The sequence below is a fragment of the Phacochoerus africanus genome, chromosome 2 (assembly GCF_016906955.1).
Source record: "Phacochoerus africanus isolate WHEZ1 chromosome 2, ROS_Pafr_v1, whole genome shotgun sequence".
NCBI lineage: Eukaryota > Metazoa > Chordata > Mammalia > Artiodactyla > Suidae > Phacochoerus > Phacochoerus africanus.
In genome coordinates this window covers 236,292,451-236,313,750 of record NC_062545.1, presented here as the reverse complement: position 1 = coordinate 236,313,750, position 21,300 = coordinate 236,292,451, and the positions used below count along the sequence as shown (strand labels likewise).

General features: G+C 44.8%; 1 protein-coding gene across 6 annotated transcripts in view; it reads left to right on the top strand.

The window, feature by feature from the left end:
* The window catches only part of LOC125120087 (transducin-like enhancer protein 1), a 92,345-nt gene extending 72,275 nt beyond the window's left edge, over window positions 1-20,070 (top strand). For all 6 annotated transcript variants that reach the window (XM_047767827.1, XM_047767825.1, XM_047767824.1 and 3 more), the window contains 6 exons: window positions 10,182-10,431; window positions 12,153-12,400; window positions 16,060-16,207; window positions 18,214-18,364; window positions 19,275-19,351; window positions 19,484-20,070. In XM_047767827.1, coding sequence (XP_047623783.1) covers window positions 10,182-10,431; window positions 12,153-12,400; window positions 16,060-16,207; window positions 18,214-18,364; window positions 19,275-19,351; window positions 19,484-19,591 — 982 coding nt within the window. In that variant the 3' untranslated portion in view covers window positions 19,592-20,070. The remainder of the gene's footprint in view (window positions 1-10,181; window positions 10,432-12,152; window positions 12,401-16,059; window positions 16,208-18,213; window positions 18,365-19,274; window positions 19,352-19,483) is intronic.
* The last annotated feature ends 1,230 nt before the right edge of the window (window positions 20,071-21,300 follow it).

The following is a 21,300-nucleotide window of genomic DNA, read 5'->3' as shown; positions in this document are numbered from 1 at the left end:
TCACCATTCTGTACACATTTTTTGGAAAATGTGTACAGAATGGTGAGAATGTCAACCTGGACATTTTTTCTCTCCCTCATTTCTAACTTCTCATAGCTTCTTTTTGTTCAAGGCATCATCCCTGTTCTGTACAACATCTGGGCCCAAACTTTAGCCTTTGATTCTTCCTTGTATAACTCCCATTTTTACTCAGTCTTCTTATTTGTTAAAATCCTCATGGAGATCCTAAGTGAGTTTTCCGTTTATGAAATATTTATCTGACCTGGTCTGTTTCTTACTCAGAAATCTTCAAAAGGTGCATATAAACTCCAAGGTAGCCCCTCTGGTAAGGTAGCCTCAGCCTGTTTTTCCAGCCTCATATCCTGTATTCTTCGCATCTTATGCTCTGGCCAAGTGGGACAACCCCCTATTCCATGAAGAGTTCTCCTTCTTCCACCTGGAGCAACTTCCCTTCTCACCAGTCTTCACCTCTTCCTGGGGAAATATTTTCTGTCCTTCAAAGACCAACTCAAAGTCAGAAAAGACAAATGCATGTTTAAATAAATCACTTATATGTGGAATCTATTTTAGCGCAAAGGAACCAGTCTCCAGAACAGAAACAGACTCACAGACGTGGAGAACAGATTTGCGGTTGCCAAGGGGGAGAAGGGAGGGAGTGAGATGGACTGGGAGTTTGGGGTTAGTAGATACAAACGATTGCATTTAGGATGGATAAGCAATGAGGTCCTACTATATACAGGGAACTATATCCAGTCTCTTGAGATAGACCATGATAGAAGGTAATATAAGAGAAGGAATGTGTGTGTGTGTGAGAGATTGGGTCACTGAGCTGTACAGCAGAAATTGGCACAACGTTGTAAATCAACCATACTTTAATAATTTTTAAGAAAAGAAAGAAAGAAGACCATTCAGCTGCTTGCTCCTTCATGCAGCCTTTGCTGATGCTTTCCCACCTGTGACCCCTCTCCTTCCCACATGTGATCCCTCTCCATGGACATTTTATAGCACTTTAGTCTTGAGTTGTGATCAAGTGTACAGGTCCTACTTCTATCTGCTTCTTCCCCACTAGAACTGAAGCTTCTAAAGTTCCCTTGAGCACTGATTCCCAGTGAATGAATATTTGCTTCGTTGATGGGTGGAAGATGAGCCCAGGATTGTGTAAGACCCTATGACTCATCCTCTTTCCAAAGGAAGTTACAGTTTGCATTTTAGAGATGGGTAGTGCTGACTTAGAAGCTGTAACCCTGACTGTGTTTCCAAACCCTCAAGGTGAAATTTAATTGCTATTGTTTGGTCAACTTTATTCAAGCTCTACTTCAGTTTCAGGAAATATATTCCCTGAATTCTGTGGAGATCACTGATTAAAAAAAAAAAGAGCATCCTGAGGTTTAGATAGATTGACATCTTTGTTGTGCTTTGCGCCACCCTCCCCTCAAGGTGTGTTCCTAGTCCCCTGGCACCGCTTTTTCTCTCCATAAATACCTGGGGGCCGAGCTCTACCTGCCTCGTATAGTAGCACCTAGAGGTCAGTCGTAACTCACACTAATAATAGCTTGGCTTAAGATTCCAGCTAAGTTCCAGATTCCTTTACCCTGTGTTTTAATGCCAGACATGTAATTGAGAAATCTTCCACCCACTTGTTTAGTGTTTAAATAAATCTTTAAACTGCCTTTTTGGAGTTGGAGCCTAAAGAGAAGAGAAAAGCTAAGCTACATTTGGGGTAAAATTGCCTCTTAGGAAAACATGTTTTGCAGCAGTGAACAGAGGCATTCCTGGCTTCTGGCCGAGAAGGCATATTTCAGGGGCCACCCCCTCCCCCCGCCTGATTTTGCTTCTCATTTCTCTGTTGACCATGACTAGATTCCACTGTTGGTCTATTTAGTGGATTTGAAAATTAATTCAGCATCCTCTTTACTTGTTCTGATATTTGGGTGTTTTTCGGTCTGTTAAGTGCTAAAAGTAACATGCTGGTTTTGTGCGATGTTATCACCATGTGGGTTTTGGTTTGACTTCTGTTTTTCTACCTTTTGAAGGTCTGGAATGTGAGGCTAATTTCTTAGGATTATATTGAGGTGAGAGGCCCTTCCTGTTCATGTGACTTATGTTTAGCTGTTGCACAATTGTCCCTCCCTTTACGTCTCTCTCTCTCTCTCTCTCTCTCTCTCTCTCTCTCTCTCGTCCCTCACCTCTTCAGAAATGGCTTTCAGCTTACCAGGTGTAAGTGCAGTTTGTCTTTTTCTTGCTCGGATAAATACTGCTTGCCTGTCGTGGTTTGTTCCTTTGCTAGGATTTTTGAATTGAGCTTTGAAGTGGCCATATTTCAGATTTACCTTTGTTGTACTTTTCATCCAGGCATTTCTCGGTTTGTACCTTTGTCCTGCATAGGAGCCCTGTTGCTGCCCAGTATGTTTACAATTTGGAAACATTTAATTTATAGAGAAAGTAGGGCCTAGAGATCAGAATCGTAAATGCCGACTTTGGCCAAGGAACCTTCTAGTGTATCAGATAGGCTGTCTCTTCTTGTTTGCTTTGTTTAGTAATTTTCTTTCTCCTAACTATTCTAAGAAGTTCTGTATCTGCCTTGTTAAAAAATGAGAATAGTCGTGTATTCACCTAAATAAAGAAACAAACAAAGTCTCCTGTCTTAATGCTTTGAAGTCCTCAGCTTGTAATTTGTTACCAAAGCCCTTCGTTAATGTAGAACTGCTGTCTTCACATAGGGCAGGGCTTGCGCCTTGATCTGCAGGTTTGCTATTTGGGAGGATGCCTGGAAGTCAAACTGGAAAAGTCCTGTGGAAGAAGTCAAGACTTCTCAGAGGTTATGGGTTAGATGTGCAGACCCTAAAACATGTTAAAGGTAAAGCTTGTTATATTGGCAAAGAAAGAGATTTTGCCCTAAGTAGGTGATACACCCAAAGACCCTTTTTCCCCTGAAATCTTTGAATAATATGGCTCTGATTTTCTTATGACTCCACATCACAGCACCCCAGCCACCACCTTCACTGCACTAGTTCTTGAGGCTGAGAGTATCCTCCAAAATCTTAGGGTCTTATTATTCTCATTTGACTTAAAGTGAGCTAGATGCCCCAGTCCTCTGCCCAGGGCTCCGTAAGGAAGCACAGGGAAGATGCTGACACGCCTGGTGTTCTCGTTCTGTGTAGGGTAGGTGACTCTATCGCACTCCTGTGACCCTCTTGCAGTGAGAGTGTCAAAGGTAGTGGAAGCTACGGTAAAGGTTAGAGCCCCGCTTCTGTGCTTGGCCTGACCTCCTACTTTCGAACAGAGTTGGATCAGTTACTGTCTCCTGTACTGCTTCCTCTCCTCTCTAAATAATAAGCAGCGGCGAGCTTCCCCTGTGACATGAGAACCAAAGGTTGCGTCTCTATTATGCTTCGTATTTTTCTGCGTGGACTGTGCCACACGATTTCATTTACCCCCTGCCTCAGCAGTCACATTTACAGGGTACATTTCATCAGGACATGTTATAAAAATAGGGAACTGAGGCCCGAATAAGTTCCATATGGTCCCTACATCTTATTAGTGATTAAACTGAAACTCTCATCTGGGTCTCCTCACTTCCAGGACTGTCCTATATGTTCTTCAGCACCTAGGCTCAAGGAGCCAGCTTGTCACATGTGACTCACAGCTGCTTCTACTGCAGATGGTGTCTGAGGAGGTCCAGCGTCTGCTGGGCCCTGCTGCTGGGGCAGGGCTGTGAATTTCGTGATTACCATTGCTCTCTTTGTCTTTGTTTTGCCTGTGGCCAGTTCCGAGTCTCTGCGGACTGCTTTCCCTCTTTGGGAAGCTTGGTACCACCTATTAGCCAGGACGACTGGCTAATCTGGTAGGACAACTTGGGAACATCAGCTGGCAGATCCCTGGTGGCGAAAGGATCCCCACCTTCTTGGAGCTGACTTTCCTCGCCTTGATGGAACAGCCTCTCTCGCCTTAATCTATTGTCATTCGATAGCAAATAGCAATATAGGGCATTTGGATTTTTTTACTGAGGGCCCACTGTATGCTTGCGGGCGAAGTCATCCCACCTGTTCCCGGACGACCGGGGAATGAGACAGACAGATGTAAACGTGGGCAGAAGTCCTCAGCATGATTCCAATTTATAGGATAAGCCAAGGCCCTGGAAAGGATTCATTCAGCCTGGGGGGTTATGCAGGCTGCCGAGGGAAGGAGGAAGGGAAGAAGTGACATGCGCTGAGGAGGAGGCGGCACTGTTCTCCGCAGGAGGGAACAGTTTGTGTGCACTGTGAAGATGTGACAGCATGCGATATTTTAGGGGATTGGCCTGTTCCGGCGGCTGAGAGTTGAGGAGACAAGACGGTCACAGGAATCAAGGCTCCTTGACACTCAGTCGTGAAGGGCTCACTGACTGCTTGAAGAGCGAGTGAAGGTTTTGATGTGAGCAGAATTCTTTTGCATACCTGGTTGTATGGCAAGAAATTTTCCATCAAGAGGGCCAGGTCCACAGGCAGCGGGGCCTTGGCCGCAGCCGTTATCTCCTGGATCCTTGCTTCCTCGTTACTGCTTGCTGGGTCTTGCCACTGCCAGACCTGTTTCCAGAAAGCCAGCACCTCTGAACACCTGTTTTCCTTTGGCCAGAGAACACAGCATGGTTTTATTAGCAGGGGCCTCTCTGTTAGGGAAGGACAACCTGATTCCCAGCAACTCTGTCCTGATTCCCCGTTGGCAGCGCCTGTGGCAACTCTGGTTCCTTCACTTTTGCTGTGTGCCCTGCTCCAAAGGAGTTTGATTTCATTCAGTTTTTAAATCTGTGATGTCCAGAGGGCTTTATTCCCCTCACTTCTGCCGCCAGATCTCAGAATTAGCTCCTGATCTGGAGTTGATTCAAGCAGCCGAGGTAGTGGTTGGGGACTCAGCTTTCTGAGGCTCCAGGAGGAGAGTGGGCAGCCGCTAACCAGAGCCTGAGGGGCTCTTCCTTTCTCCCCCACACTTTGTCCCAAGCCTCTCCGAACATCCTCTGCTCCCCTTTGCCTGGTGCTATCTCCCCACCTCGCCTTTAAGATTTATGAACTTGCTGATTTTCCTGGCCGCATCATTGCCTCGTGTTTTCCTGGCTGCTTCCTTGCACCGTCCTCCCTTTCCGCATTCCTGGCCCTCACACTTGTCCACTGGTCGAGATAAGAGCCCTGGATTCAGCCTAGCCTCACTTTCCTCTTTTTAAGTCATGGGTGTTTCATAACGATGCTGTCATTTCCCGAAGGCCCTTGCAGGTGTCGAGCATAGTGTTAACTGTTTTGCACTTTTGCAGCTGCTGTATCTTTTAATCCTTACAACAACCCCTGCCACTCTTATATTATATTATTTTTTTCTATCTCGTCAATCAGGAAACAGACGTATTATAAGCCACAGGTAGTTAAGAGACCATAGTCAGTGGGGCCATGAACCCTGGCTCCACATTTCAGGTCCCTTTAATGCCAGAGTCTAGGCTTTCACCCTGGCTGTGACCTAATCTACTGTGTTCATTGGTCAGAAGCCCTCCTGTTGCTTTTTTCTTGAATACACACATAAATCTAAGCTTTTCACATTGTGGTATACATGAGCAAAGTGCATGTATAGCCCCGTGACTCTGCACCCAGAGCCACCCAAGAAACCCCCCCATCCCCCTTCCACTTGCCAAGGGGAACCACCACCCCAACTTCTGATACCAGAGGTGAATCCTGCCTGTAAATGCAGCCGTGCCATATGCATTCTTTTGTGGCAGCCTCTCTCTGAATTCAGTCTTGATAGCTATTTATGAACGTACATTATCTGTTTATAAATTCCCCCTCCTGGTTGATCTTACTTTTCCTAGTTCTTCAGTCAGTCAAGAGGGTAAGTGTCCTTCTGGAATCTCTTTAACATGGTCACTATCAAGGTAGGTATCCTTTTCTCAAAGACATTCCTGTTGTTCCTGGAGGCGGATAGGTGAATAAGTGACTCCAGGCTGTCTCCTTTGCTCCCCTGGTTGTCCCTTCCCATCAGTCTCTCTGTGAGCCCCTCTCTACCCACCCCCAAGCCTTTTGCCTCTTTCGGGTTTGTTCATTTGATGAGGCTCTCCAGCACAGCGGGCAGCGCCAGCTTCCTCCAAGGCCCCCTGTGACTGATGTATTAACATCCATATGGGTTTCCCCTGGGACGGACGAATGTTCACAGCTTCTGGCAGCAGTTCGCTGTACTGTGAATCAATTTTAAACCACCTCAGTGTGATGATCACAGACCTCCTGTGCAGTTTGAAGAAGAGGACACCTGGGAGAGAGGTGGGGCTCTTCCAGAGGCAAGCATACAGCTCTCCGTCTGTCCTCCGTGCATCTATTTTAATCTGGAACATTTAACTCTGTAAGAAGAAGGGTTTCAATTGAAGCAAGATAACGTTTTCTTCCAATAAAAATCTGGAATTGCTAAAAGGGGATCTGATGGAGACTGCCTACCTGGAGGTGCCCACCTTGATTTATGGCAAATGGAATAACTAACATAATTTACATCTGCTGTTATTCTCACAGCACAGAAAGCTTTAAGAGGCAAGCTCTCTCCCCACGTCAACCACCATTTTCAGAAAAGACATTCCATTTGATTGTTTTATTTTATGAAAATTTAGTGGTCATTTTCTCCAGCTCCATCTCGTTATTTGCTTGTTATTCTCAGACCCAGGTCATGGTGCCTGGGTCACGTAACTTGCTTCTGGACCTTGAAGAGTTCTCCTAGAATGTGAATAGACTTAAACCCCAGTCTTTTTTTTTTTTTTTCTTCTTTTAATTTTATGGCTGCAGCTGCAACATTTGTAAGTTCCTGGGCCAGGGATTGAATCCGAGTCATAGCTGTGGATGGGATTCCTAACCTACTGTGCCACAGCGGGAACTCCTTAAACCCCAGTCTTGTGGTCTCATCTTCCAGGACACTGATACAATCCTATTTGATTCCAACTCCAAATAAATGGCATAGGTTTAACTAACTATAATGTATGTATGTTTAAATATCATGTGCAGCCCTAAAAAAAAAAGACAAAAATAAATAAATATCATGTGGGCTTGATACGTTACTAAGGATATCAAAGGATACTGTGACATAAAAAAAATAGGAGATTTAATCACAAAAAAGAAACAGATTCACAGATGAAAATAACAAACTACTGGTTACCTGGGGGAGAAGAGAAGAGGGAGGGGCAATATAGGGGTAGGAGATTAAGAAGTATAAACTACTTTGTGTAAAATAAGGTGCAAGGATATATTGTGCAACACAGGGAATATAGCCAATATTTTATTACTGTAAATGGAGTATAATAACCTTTAAAAATTGAATCGCAACATTCCCATTGTGGCTCAGTAGTTAACAAACCCGACTAGTATCCATAAGGACATGAGTTCGATCCCTGGCTTTGCTCAATGGGTTAAGGATCTGGTGTTGCCATGAGCTGTGGTGTAGGTCAGAGACATGGCTCAGGTCCTGTGTTGCTCTGGCTGTGGTGTAGGCCAGCAGAAACAGTTCCAATTCAGTCCCTAGCCTGGGAACCTCCATATGCCTCGGGTACAGCCCTAAAAAGACAGAAGACAAAAAAAAAAATTGTGAGTCACTGTTACACACCTGTACCTTATGTAATATTAAATACCAACTATAGGAGTTCCCGTCATGGCGCAGTGGTTAACGAATCCGACTAGGAACCATGAGGTTGCAGGTTCGATCCCTGGCCTTGCTCAGTGTGTTAAGGATCCGGCATTGCTGTGAGCTGTGGTGTAGGTCGCAGACGCACCTCGGATCCCGCATCGCTGTGGCTCTGGTATAGGCCAGTGGCTACAGCTCTGATTCGACCCCTAGCCTGGGAACCTCCATATGCCGTGGGAGCGGCCCTAGAAAAGGAGGAAAAAAAAAATCACAATAAATAAATAAATAAATAAATAAGGAGAAAAAACACAAATAAATAAACAAGCAAACAAATACCAACTATACTTTAAAAAAATAGGAGATTTAGTGGTTTGGTGACATACAGGCTTTGAACTGTGGTGGTTTTTTATGTGTATTCATTTCCTATGACATTTGGTGTGGTTCCCATTGTGTGTAGTCAGTCATTCATATGAAGAGTAATGTTAAGGATTTGGGCCAAATAGCCATTTCATATTCATTATTGGAACCAGTTTACCAGGAGATTACATATCTTTTGGTAGAGGGAAGGGGAAATTCTTTTAAAAGTCTTTTCATATATTGGATATTTTTTTTTAGAAAGAAAATAATTGCATATGTTTTATTTGCAAGCCAGGAAGTGTGTGGGTTCTATGTGCAGGCAGGTAGAAACCTGATATCTTGTATCGGTTTTCAGTTTTGTGCATGCTAAGTTAGTTTTCCAAATTTGAGTTAGCATTAAAATGAAAATTTAAGTTCTGTGTTAATACCCATGGTCTTTAGAATCTGTAAAGGGACTGCAGGGTGCTAGTGATAAGTTCCAGAAAGAGCCTAGACTTATCCCAGAGGGTTATGGGAAGGGGGAAACTGCATATTTCATTTATTGTTTATGTGTACAGCAGACCTATAGAAAAAGTTGAATGTTGAACTTTTTTTTTTTTTTTTGTCTTTCTACCTTTTCTAGGGCCGCTCCCGCGGCATATGGAGGTTCCCAGGCTAGGGGTCCAATTGGAGCTGTAGCCACCAGCCTACACCAGAGCAGCGTGGGATCCGAGCCACGTCTGCGACCTACACCACAGCTCACAGCAACGCCAGATCCTTAACCCACTGAGCAAGGGCAGGGATCGAACCTGCAACCTCATGGTTCCAAGTCAGATTCGTTAACCACTGTGCCACAACGGGAACTCCTTGAATGTTAAATTTCTAAATCAGCAAGTGATAGCTTTGCATAAGAAGAAAGTGAAAGCAGTGGTCTTCAGTGTGTCTTGTTCAGATTTGGGTGGGAAATAGTAGCACTTCTATGTCTTCTTTCCTCTATAAGTTCTTTGTGCATATTTTATAGTGTCTATAATATATTAGTGCTTGAAGTTTAAATAGATCATTAGGGAACAAGTATGCTTTACGGTTTTGGGTGGAAGCGTGCACTAGGATTGGGCTTATTGGTATTTACCAACAGCTTAAATAACATATAAGTTTATCTCTCTCCGTGCCCAAGGAAGTTATCATAGCATCATAGTGCCACCAGGGCCTCTGCCTCCTATCTTAATGTTCTTCCCCTCCTTGGGAATTGATTTTCATTTTCAAAGTCACCTCGTGGCCCAGAAAGGCCGCTGGAGCTCCAATTATCTTGCTTGTAGTTCAGGTAGCAGGAAGAAGGAAGAGGAGGACAGGAATACCCCTCTTCCTCTTTTTAAACCCTTTTTCTTTTCTTTTTTATTTAATTAATAAACTTATTTTTTAGAGCTATTTTAGGTTCACAGCAAAATTGAGTGGAGAGGACAGATAGTTTCCATGTCGCTCAAGGCCCCCTTTCTTTTAAGTTATGAACCAAGGGCCACATGACAGTTTCTGCCCGCATCTTATCAGTCAGAACATGAGCACAGCTGGCTAAAGCAAAGCTGGGAAATAGTCTTTTGGCTGGGAGCTTTGCTGCCTTGGTTGAAACTGGGCTCTGTGGCCAAAGATCTTGTCGAGGAGGAAACTTGAAGTCTTTGTCTCAAAGCCATTTGATGTAGGAGAAGCTCTTATTTTCTCTGAATTAGGCAAAAGAGAATTTAAGTCCAAAACTTAAAATGCTATGTTTAGAAAGCTGTTGTTGTCAGTGTTGAAGCATACTGTTTACTATGTGTAATTATTATGAGCTAATAGTATGACAGCTTCATCTTAAGCATCAAAAATCATCACGTTATATCACTCTAAGAAATCATACAGTTATACAAGGTACATGGAGGGAGGTATTCTGTGTTAATTTGGAAGCACATTTCACTGTTTCATAATGGGTTTTGGAGGAATGTTTTATGGAACGAAGAAGCACAATTTAAACATCTAAAAAATTTAAAATATAGTTCAGTTACACCCTCGACTGTGGCTATTATTTTGTTTGTTCCATCTGCAAATACTTCAATTTATATTGATTTCAAAAGGAAATCATAGCAAGCCTCTTTCCTTTGCGCAAGTGGTGGGGGGGTGGGTAATGACTAATGGCTTTATGATAAATGTGTTTTCTCTCTCCGCTCCTGTTCTCCTCTCCTCCCTAATCCTCTCCTTTCCACAAGTGCCTACTCCTTCCACGTTACTGCAGATGGTCAGATGCAGCCTGTGCCCTTCCCTCCCGACGCCCTCATCGGCCCCGGCATCCCCCGCCACGCTCGCCAGATCAACACCCTGAACCACGGGGAGGTGGTGTGTGCGGTGACCATCAGCAACCCCACGAGGCACGTGTACACGGGGGGAAAGGGCTGCGTCAAGGTCTGGGACATCAGCCACCCCGGCAACAAGAGCCCCGTCTCTCAGCTCGACTGTCTGGTGAGTGAGAAGGCACCGGTGCACAAGGGTAATTTCCCCCTGGAGACTCAATAAGGAAATCGCTGTCGGGGCCTGGGTTTTATTCCCATTATGAGGAAATGGAAGCCCATTCTGTTTCCTGTGTTAGCTCTTGAGCTCTCCCCACCCTCTCCCCTCAGTGTGAAGGTTTCATTTGTTGCTATTTCAGTGATTTAAATCCCAGAGTTGATGGATTTCTCTTAAAAAATATTTTCACAGTAGTTTACAGAAGCTGTCCTTGTGTGAATGTATTCAGAAGGGGGTTTCCCGTTTAATGGATGGAGCACAGCTAGGCCTGGACTCTGAGCCCTGCAATCCACTCGACTTGTAATTTCCCTACAGCCTTAGGATAAATATTGAAGAGTAAACATTTGATAATGTGGCATAAAACCATTCTGAACAGGGTCTGTGTTTTCAGGGAGACCTGGCTGGGTTTTATGATCTTAACTTCAGGAAAGAGTTAATAGATCACAGTGAAAAATCAGGGCGGTCATCAGCAGAGTGGGGGTGGGAGCAGTGCTTCCCCAAGGCACCAGTCTACCTTCCCCGAAGTGTGACAATACCATGTTGCATTTCTGAGCATCATAGTACATGTCTCGACATATTCTCTGTGCAGTGACCACAGGATTTATGGACCATTTGCCTTTGGCCATAGGCAGACTGCAGGCCGCTCTGCTCCCGTAGGGTGTCACTTTGCTGTGGCAGCTGGTTCACTGTCCCCGCTGCCTGCCTGGCAAGTGAAATGGCAAGGGTTCCCGAGATGGTGTTTCCAAAAAAAAAAGCGTGATTGTTTTTGTGATGAAAAGATTCTTTGGGATAGTTCTTAGTTTATTTTTTCAATCAGATAACTTAAAAATATCTCCATTAATGCAATGTAAACATAGGGAAACATACATAAACATCGACCAACAGACTACAGTGGTAGGAGAATTTTGTAACACTTCTCACCTTTTTTGAAATTGCGTTGCTTAATGTTTCTCTAATCTTTGAACAACAGGCCACAGTTAAAGCATAGTAAAGACTTGACCTGTATCTGTTGAGTTAAAGGATAGCAGTTATTTCTTTCGGGGGCGGGGGGTGTTGTTTTAGGTCCCACCTCCTTTTTTAATGTGTTATTTTTGAGAGAGATATGCCTTCTTTTATTCATTTCTTTGGCCTTTGGATTGAGAGGCTTAAATATGACAGCAGCCTCATTACATCTTGAGAAAGCAGCTGTTTGTTAAATTCTTAGACAAGGATCCATCTGGCTAATGAAGACACAGTACAAGCCTTAGGCAGAGAGTTAAGGGTAATGAAAACCAAAACAGAGGCAGCGGGTCTGCCATTTCTATATAGTAAATAACGGAGGGTGATGAGGTCAAAGATTTATAAACGAGCTTTGAAAAGTGGTTTCTGCACGGAGAAGTACGTGGGCACCTACCTTACGTCTCCTGATCCTTTGCAGTTCTGTCTACTCGGCAGGAAATTGGGCATCAGAAGCAGTTCTGGGTAACCACACATGCCTGAGCAACCCTGGGTGTTTGTTTACCGCTTCTAAAGAGCCAGTGGCCGTCAGATCCTGATCTTTATCACAAGACTCGTGCTTTGCTAGTGTCCATGCAATACCACTTTTTTAAGTCAACAGCCAAGATAGCAGTTGGAGAAAATGGCATTGTGACTGCTTGGTCATGCATTATAGCAATTGAATTATGTTTATTTCACAGAACAGGGATAACTACATCCGTTCCTGCAAATTGCTCCCTGATGGCTGCACTCTCATAGTGGGAGGAGAAGCCAGTACTCTGTCCATTTGGGACCTGGCGGCTCCCACCCCACGCATCAAGGCAGAGCTGACATCCTCGGCCCCCGCCTGCTATGCCCTGGCCATCAGCCCTGACTCCAAGGTCTGCTTCTCCTGCTGCAGTGATGGCAACATTGCCGTGTGGGACCTGCACAACCAGACGCTGGTGAGGTGAGCAGAGGTGGTTTCCCAAGGGGAGGTTCCCTCCCGGAGTACTTGGGCCAGAAGGCCCCCTTTTATTCCTACTTCTCTGGCTGCTGCCCTCAGGCGCACAGCCCACGCATTAAGAGCCTACCGTATGCCAGGCTTAGAATTAGGAGTAAAAAGACGAAACCGTGTCACCGTCCTCATGGGGCTGGGGCTTACGGTCTTGCTGCTGTGCTTGGATGTCACCCAGACTTTATATTTCCTTCCCTCATGTTCTCATTCTTCAGCCACGTACAGATGCCAGGTTTGTTTAAAAAACATTCCTGCCTCTTGCTAAAGGGTGGCATACCATAAATTAGATGGAGGTACCAAAGGTCTTCAATACTAGATGTTTTTGGCTTTGCTTAGACCCTCCTATGTGAAAACAGGAGCCAAGTGATAAAAGAATAACAGAAAATCAACAAAAGAACATTAGAAGAGGAGATTCCATGAACTTTACCCACAAAATGGTTTAAGAGTATCGAGTGTTTCTCAATAACTAAATAATCCCTGTCCAGGTGTCATTTTATCCAGGAGCAAGCCCAGCTGCCTGGAATCTACCACCTTCTCCTTGGCTTTGGCCAGCTCGCCCCATCTGGCAAAGGGAGCGCTCACATCAACAGTATTAGAGAAAAGCCTTTAGAAAAGGAAGCATTGGAGTTCCCGTCGTGGTGCAGCAGAAATGAATCCGACCAGGAACCATGAGATTGTGGGTTCGATCCCTGGCCTCAATTAGTGGGTTGAGGATCCAGTGTTGCTGTGGGCTGCGGTGTAGGTTGCAGACGCGGCTTGGATCCTGCATTGCTATGGCTCTGGCGTAGGCCAGCAGAAACAGCTCTGATTGGACCCCTAGCCTGGGAACCTCCATATGCTGCAGGCACAGCCCTAAAAAGACAAAAGACAAAAAAAAAGGAAAGAAAAGAAAAGGAAGCATGAAATTAAACATCTAAGGCAGAACAGGCATGTGTTTCACCCTTCTGTGTCACCTTCACTCAGAAACATGGTTCTTGACACAGTTTTAGACACATGAGTCAGCAGGGCTCCTCCAGTTCTTCCGCGCCCATAGCTGGAGGGAAGGGACGGATTAGGGAATTCATTTTAGCAGCTCACTCTTTCTTCAACCTCATCTGTAGAAATCCAGTAAGTGTCACTGGGCTAGGCTCTGCCCCTATGTGAGGGTGATGGCGCAGGAGTTATTTTTCTTGTTGCTCACTGGGCAACTTAGAATGAGCAAAATGGACAGATGGACAGATGGAGCCAGAGCCAACAGCCTTTTCAAACTTTGAGCCTAGCAAGTGTTGGCCGTTTTTTCTTTTCTTTCTTTTTTTTTTAATTTAATAAAACCGCTTCCAAAATATTAATTCAGAGTGCTTTTTTCAAATGTTAATCTCTTTAACCCTAGTTGCTTCTTCATTGCTGTTACCCTGATTTTATCATGGAGGAGCTGTGATAGGGCCTAGGCATCCATCTCCATTGGGTGTGCTCTGAACTTCTCTCTTTGCTGACCGCCAGGGTCTCAATACCTGATGGCTATGACAGAGTCCTGCTTCACAAATCTCTCAGTTTGGATTAGCCACACGTGGCTAGTGGCTACTTTGTGTGACGTGACAGGGCAATGCAGAGTCTACTGATTTTTTTTTTTTTTTGTCTTTTTAGGACCACACCCACAGCATATGGAAGTTCCCAGGTTAGTGGTCGAATCAGAGCTGTAGCTGCCGGCCTGCACCACAGCCACAGCAATGCAAGATCTGATCTGCATCTTCGACCTACACCACAGCTCGAGGCAACACCAGATCCTTAACCCACTGAGCAAGGCCAGGGATGGAACCCACACCCTCCCAGATACCACTTGGGTTTGTTACTGCTGAGCCACGACAAGAACTCCCTTAATATCTTGCATCTGCTGTGACCCAGAGGAGCCTGAGGACAGCACCGAGATAGGTGGATGCAGGGATGGAGAAATACCCACTGGGTGCTTAAGTCAGCAGAGAAAAATTTCTATATTCAAGGAATCAAAGTATTTCCTGAGTTCCAGAGGTAAAAGGAATTCGGAAGATGAAATGAAGAGGGAGGTCCCTGGGTTTCAAACGCTATTTGAAGGCAGAAAAGCAGCAATTTGGAAACGGGTGGGGGGAGTATGCGGCTACTCCAGGCCTGGGGGACCAGAGGGGAAGCCTCAGAAGGAGAGTTGGGTGCATGGAGGAGAGGACCAGGATGGAAGTTCTGAATGGTTTTCAGAGGTGACTTTTTTTTTTTTTTGCTTTTTTTAGGGCCACACTCCCAGCATATGGAGGTTCCCAGGCTAGGGGTCAAATTGGAGCTGTAGCCACTGGCCTACACCACAACCACAGCAACACCAGATCTGAGCTGTGTCTGTGACCTATACCACAGCTCACGGAAACCCTGGATCCTTAACCCACTGAGTGAGGCCAGGGATCGAACCTGGGTTCTCAAGGATCCTAGTCAGATTCATTTCCACTATACCACTATGGGAGCTCCAGAGGGGCTGTTTTTGATGTGGCAGTTCACATCTTATCTCTGAATTCAGGGCACTGGGGTTGCTCTTGTCTTACCCTCCAGGCCCTTTAAATTTTGGACTCAGCTTTCAAGTTTGCCGCTCTGTGAGAAGGTAACAGGAAGGGGAGGCACTGGAAACTTTTCTCTGGGTGTTGAGGTTCCCACGAAGTACTCCTGGATGCTGCCTGCTTTGCCATCCTCTTCAGGCCTCCGAACACCTCTCTCTGGTTCCCGGCTCTCCCCTGCCAGCTCCCTCTTGGCATGGACCAGACCAGACTCATGACCCCCAACCTTCTGGCCCTGTGGTGGCTTACTTCCCCCTGCCCACAGCAAGCCCCACCTGCGACCTGGCAGGGTACCTGCGCCCGGCAGATCCTGGTTGGTCGCTTGTTCTGGGTGGTGGTTTTTGACCAAAGCACGAGGATCCTCTTTAAGAGAACAACAGCCTTGTGCTCAGCTTCGAGGCCACGCTGTGCCAGGGGCCGGTCCCAGCAATCAGCTCTGTCTCTGCTCTGCGCCTCTGAGTCAGGAGGCCGGCATGCCCCTTTGTCTCTGCGAGTCCACATTTCCTAATGCGGGGCTCTTTCTAGTAGAGAAAGCGAGGTTGAGTAAATACATGAGCTCATGCTTTGTTGGCAGGAAGGGCATCGCTGTGTTATTCACTCATGGAGACAGGAGTGCTTCTGGGCCCTGAGCTGGTAATGTGGTGATTCAGGCCCACGCGGTTAAAGGCCAAGCCTGCCTCTTTCTGGGAGGAATACACTTGGGATTCTGTGTGTTTGCCTTTTTCCCTCCCCCCGTCTTTTCACACTTAAACACTTTTCCAGACCTGGGAGGAATTTTTCGTTCCAGACGAATTTGTAAGAATAGCTCTAGGAGCGTATTTAACTTCTCCTGTGTGGTGACCTAAAACGGCATTCAGTTTCTTCAGCACTTGGATCCTGAAAAAAGAAGAAAATCTGCAGGTGCTGTTTCCTCTCCTCCTCAGGGGAAGGTTGGTCTGATCTTGCACATCAGCAGACACTGAGGAGATGACACATGCTCGGCAGGTCCAAAACCAACAACACAACAGTGTTTACCCTGAGCCCTGGCAGGAAATCGTTATTCAATCTGGTTTGTTTTATCAGGCAATTCCAGGGCCACACGGACGGGGCCAGCTGTATTGACATTTCTAACGATGGCACCAAGCTCTGGACGGGCGGCTTGGACAACACAGTCCGGTCCTGGGACCTGCGTGAAGGGCGGCAGCTGCAGCAGCACGACTTCACCTCCCAGGTGTGGGCTTGTCCTTCCCTGTGCAGCCACCTCCCCCCTCCCATCCCCAGCACAGTAGTAGCCAGACAAACAGTCTGGGCTCTAATTTGAGATACATACACACAGACCCCAGAAATCACCCCCAAATGCTTACAGTGTTTTAAAATTGCTGTGGTTTAAACAACCTGTGGGTTGTTTTAGTGGTATATGAGTTTGCTTCAGGAATCTGCGCCTGGAAGAACATACAGGGTCTGATCTGCTGTCCATCTTCTCACCATCTAACATGGGGTTGAGAGATGAGATGATGATTTGGTCCACATCGAAATGGACCTTGAAAAATACGCAGTGATAATCATGATAGGTCTGAGAGTTAATTTATTTCGCATACATCAGGCATCTCAGTGGATGCCCGTCTTATTACTCATCCCTTAAAAACTGGGCTCATGCCTGCCCAGATTTATGGAGTATTGAAATGGCATAAAAATGGTAACTTTGATTGTGGATTGTGGAGATGATTTACATGTTGAATGTCTGACTCTAAGCCTGTTTGGGGAAAGACAGGGCATGCCATTTTAAGTGCTTTCTGATGGTGGAATTGTTCTTTTTATCATCGCTTATTTCCTTACTTTTTTTTTTTGGTAATAAAAGTAATTCCACTCAGAAAAATAGGACAGAAATGGAAAGCAACTATACATGCAACTAAATTTCATGGCCCTGTCACAATTTTGTTGAGTCTCTCGTGTTCCAGCCCTGTTCCTGTTATGGGTAAGATCCTATTTTTGGTCTGCCCTTTTTTTTTTTTAACTTCTCATGGAGAATTTCAAATATATATGAGAGCAGAAAATGTTCAAGCATATATAAAAGTCCAAACCACAAATCCCATATGCCCATCACCCAGCTTCAACAGTTACTAGCACATGACCAGTCCTGTCTCATCGGTTTTCCCTGCTCCCAAACAGTGGATTATTTTAAAGTAAACCCCAGACATCATACTGTTTTGTCCCTACATATTTCTGATAGTGTCAGTAAAAGACAAGGAGTCTTTTCAAACAAAATACATGAGTACTGTTATGAAGAATAATTTCTTAATTATTTTTTATTTATTCATTTTGTCTTGTAGTTTTAAAAGCAAAGTATAGTTGATTTACAAGGCTGTGCCAATTTCTTCTGTACAGCAAAGTGACCCAGTCATACATATATGTACCCAGTCACACATATATGTTGTTTTCTTTATTCCTTCTAATTATTTCATAAAGGTGTTCAGCACTTGCCTTATCTGGATTGGGTTGCTTATCCCATAGACTTTATCACACAGTTTGAAGTTTGCTTGTTCCATCCTCCTGTTTTTTGTGGGGTGTTTTTTGTTTGTTTGTTTGTTTGTTTTTTAACAAGGATTTTTTTTTTTTCTTTGCTATTTCTTGGGCCGTTCCTGCGGCATATGGAGGTTCCCAAGCTAGGGGTCTAATCGGAGCTGTGGCCGCCAGCCTACGCCAGAGCCACAGCAACGCAGGATCCGAGCCGTGTCTGCAACCTACACCACAGCTCACGGCAACGCCGGATCGTTAACCCACTGAGCAAGGGCAGGGACCGAACCCGCAACCTCATGGTTCCTAGTCAGATTCGTTAACCACTGCGCCACGACGGGAACTCCCTGTTTGTTTGTTTTTTGTTTTGTTTTTTTGGCTTTTTGCTTTTTAGTGCTGTACCTTGCAGCATATGGAAGTTCCCAGGTTAGGGGTCGAATTGGAGCTGCAGCTGCCAGCCTATGCCACCGATACAGCAACCTGGGATCCAAGCTGTGTCTGTGACCTAAACCACAGGTCACAGCAACGCCAGATCTTTAACCCACTGAGTGAGACCAGGGATGGAACCCACATCCTCGTGGATACTAGTTGAGTTCATTACCACTGAGCCACGACATGAACTCCCCATCCTGTTCCTGCTAGTTTTCCTCCCTTTTTTTTTGTCTGGTCACTTCCTAAGTTCATTGGGCAAAACACTCAGCGAGCCTCTTCTGCTTCTTATAGATATTCTCCCTTGGTTATTGCCCAACCGGAGAATGGCTGGCTGTGGGCATGGAGAGCAGCAACGTGGAAGTTCTCCACGTGAACAAACCCGACAAGTACCAGCTGCATCTCCATGAGAGCTGTGTGCTGTCCCTAAAATTTGCTTATTGTGGTGAGTTCAACTGAAAGGAAACTGGAGGACGCTGATGGCCTGAATGGAAAATACTTCTACAAAAATACAGTGGAGATCATATCTGGAAAAAATGTTGTTCTCTGAGCAGCTGGATGCAATAATTCTATTGTCTTAAAATGTCCCTCAGAGCATAGCGATGTCGGTTTCAGTCTGTTTCCCTAATTTGAGAAAAGTCAGCAGGCAATAAAATTGCCTAATACAGGGTTTTGACACATGTTTGTTTTTAGTGGGGAGAGTCAAGGGTGTGGGTGGGGGGCACTTAGTTACCAGTCTGAGAGGGGTGGGTGGGATGCTGGAGGAGAAGGGAACAGGAGCAGAGGAGGTGGCAATGGACTGGCCAGAATGAGGAACCTGTGGTCAGAGAAGGAAATGTTTAGCTGTACCCAGGCCATTATACTCTTCAGTGAAGATAATGAGGGAGGAAGTTCATGGGGAGTTAAATATTTGTTCCCGAGATGGATGGATGGATGGATGAGTAGCTATCACATGTTAACCACATTCTGTGTACCATATATCCTGTCTGCTATTTTACTTAGATTTGTCATCTCATCCTTCCTGGTCCCGTTTTTATCCTAAAGAGAGTAAAGGGAAACAACTTCACTGATGGACTATTTGAGGACCCACTGCATGCTGGGTGTGAGACTACCTGTCACGTATCTGATGGCTGATGGGGCTGACATGGTCCCTCCCACCACTTTGGTTAAACCCAGGATTATAGCTGGTTCACACCGGAGCCCAAATTTAAAACCTGCTCTTTCTACTCATGTCATAGCCCAACCCCTTGCACATGACAGTTCATGATTAAAAAGGCTCTAATTTAAGTCGATGTAGCTAATGTATAGCAAGGATTATGATCTTGTTTAACCACATGTTCCTTTGCTAATTCTAGGTAAATGGTTTGTGAGTACTGGAAAAGATAACCTCCTCAATGCTTGGCGGACCCCCTATGGAGCTAGTATATTCCAGGTAAGTCGGTGCTCTTTATCTAGAATGACAGTTGGACCACAGTGTTCCCGATGGCTCCAGAAGTGAAGATGCAGGGCCCCTGACTCTGTCTGTTCCACATTAAACATATGTCCATTGTTTTCTCTCTTCCAGTCCAAAGAGTCCTCGTCCGTGCTCAGCTGTGACATCTCTGTGGATGATAAGTACATAGTCACTGGCTCAGGGGACAAGAAGGCAACAGTCTATGAAGTCATCTACTGAAAACATTATGTGGTTTAACGTTTATAGTTGAATTGGGCCAAAATGTTTTGAATTTGTAGAAATAGAAACGTTGTAACTTTAAGAAACACAAAAACCTGTTTCCAAGCCTTGACACAAAACAGTACTTTGCGTCTACAAAGAGGAGGCAACAGCACATCAGCAGGCCACCCGTCTACTAAGACCAAATGGAGCGCCAAGGCAGGGTGGACAGAGGGGCAAGGATTGCGGCTTGAGGAATGGAGCCTGCCGACCAGGGCAGAGTCCATCCTTTTCTTCTGTGTGATCTGCTGAGATCAACTTTCTGTTCCTTGCGATTCCCTGGCTGCCTGCCCTTGGTAGAGCAGTGGTGTCTCCAATGAAACTTGTTTCCTGGTTTTGCATCTTGTGAAATGTTTTTTTGTATTTTTGTTGAAGGTTAAACATTTGTATAAATTGTAAATATATTTGGTTTATTACAGTAAAGGCTTTAGTACCAATAAGTGGTTTCTCTTCTCCTTTGTTGTTTTTATCAATGCTGTGGAATCATTGGTGTGGGTTCTATCATAAGCAAACTTTAGACATGTGCAGAGGAACTTTTCAAATGCACTTTGTGTTTTATAAATGTGTTTGGCCACAGACTCCCACTGCACTAGAACTTAATTAACACTTCTGGGTTACCAGGAACTCAGAACTAGGGACAATGAGTAACTGAAGCTTTATTAATGATGATTTTATTTGAGAAGCAAAAATAACTTCAATATTCATTCTTTTGTTTGGCTACTCTTGTGATTCGAGGGCACAAATTAAAGCTCAGCTTTTTCTTGGTGATTCACTGGGAGACAGATTATTCTTTTCTCTAGGAAAGCCCAACATTTTCAAACCTATAGTCTTTCCCTTCACAAGCTTCCCAATTTAAGAAATGGAGGTGCCTTGTGTTTAGTGTTAAGACTGATGATATCCACAAAGCTGTGGAGTTCATTAACCTGTAAAAGAAAGGTGGGATGCCCGCTGGTTTTGTCTCATTAATACTTATTTGATCTATTATATTAATTGACTTGCACCAACCACACCCAGCACTTTCACTCCATCCTTCTCATTAAGGCTTTCCCTGCAGCTACAGCCCTTGCTCCCTGTCATTAGTCTGGTCTTTATCTTTGTGGACAAGCTTTTACTAATTTGATTAGATGAAACCTGTAACCCTGGGCTTTTAATAAGTTGCCATGCATGGTTCCCTCTGAAACGGCTGCATGACTCATTCTTTATATACCTATTATTTACTGCGATATTTTTGAGAATAATGGTTAATAATTTTGAGCAAGGTTTTCTGGCTGTTTAAAAATAGCACCTAAAGAATTTTTTAATGTTCTTGTTTGCTTATGATCCAGTAAGTTGTTGGCAGTTTTGTCTTAATATTTTTCATTTGTTATCCAGACCTCCTTGTTTTTATACACTTAACATTATTTTGTTTGCTTTTTGCCAAAATAATGTTTATGTACAGTTTGTTAAATATTTTCTCTTCTCATTAAGCAAATGGCAAAGCCCTAATTACTAAAGCTGATTCTCTCTCATCCCTTCCTTGTGTAATGAAGTAGGTTTCTCTACCACAGACTCTGCTGGCTTCTTTTCTGTTCCTCCTTCCCTGCCTCACCCTCCCTCCTTTCTGTAATGTACCGTAGAGGTTAAGTTGCCCCACCAGCAACCAACAGTGCCAGTGGCTTTGAGACCACAAA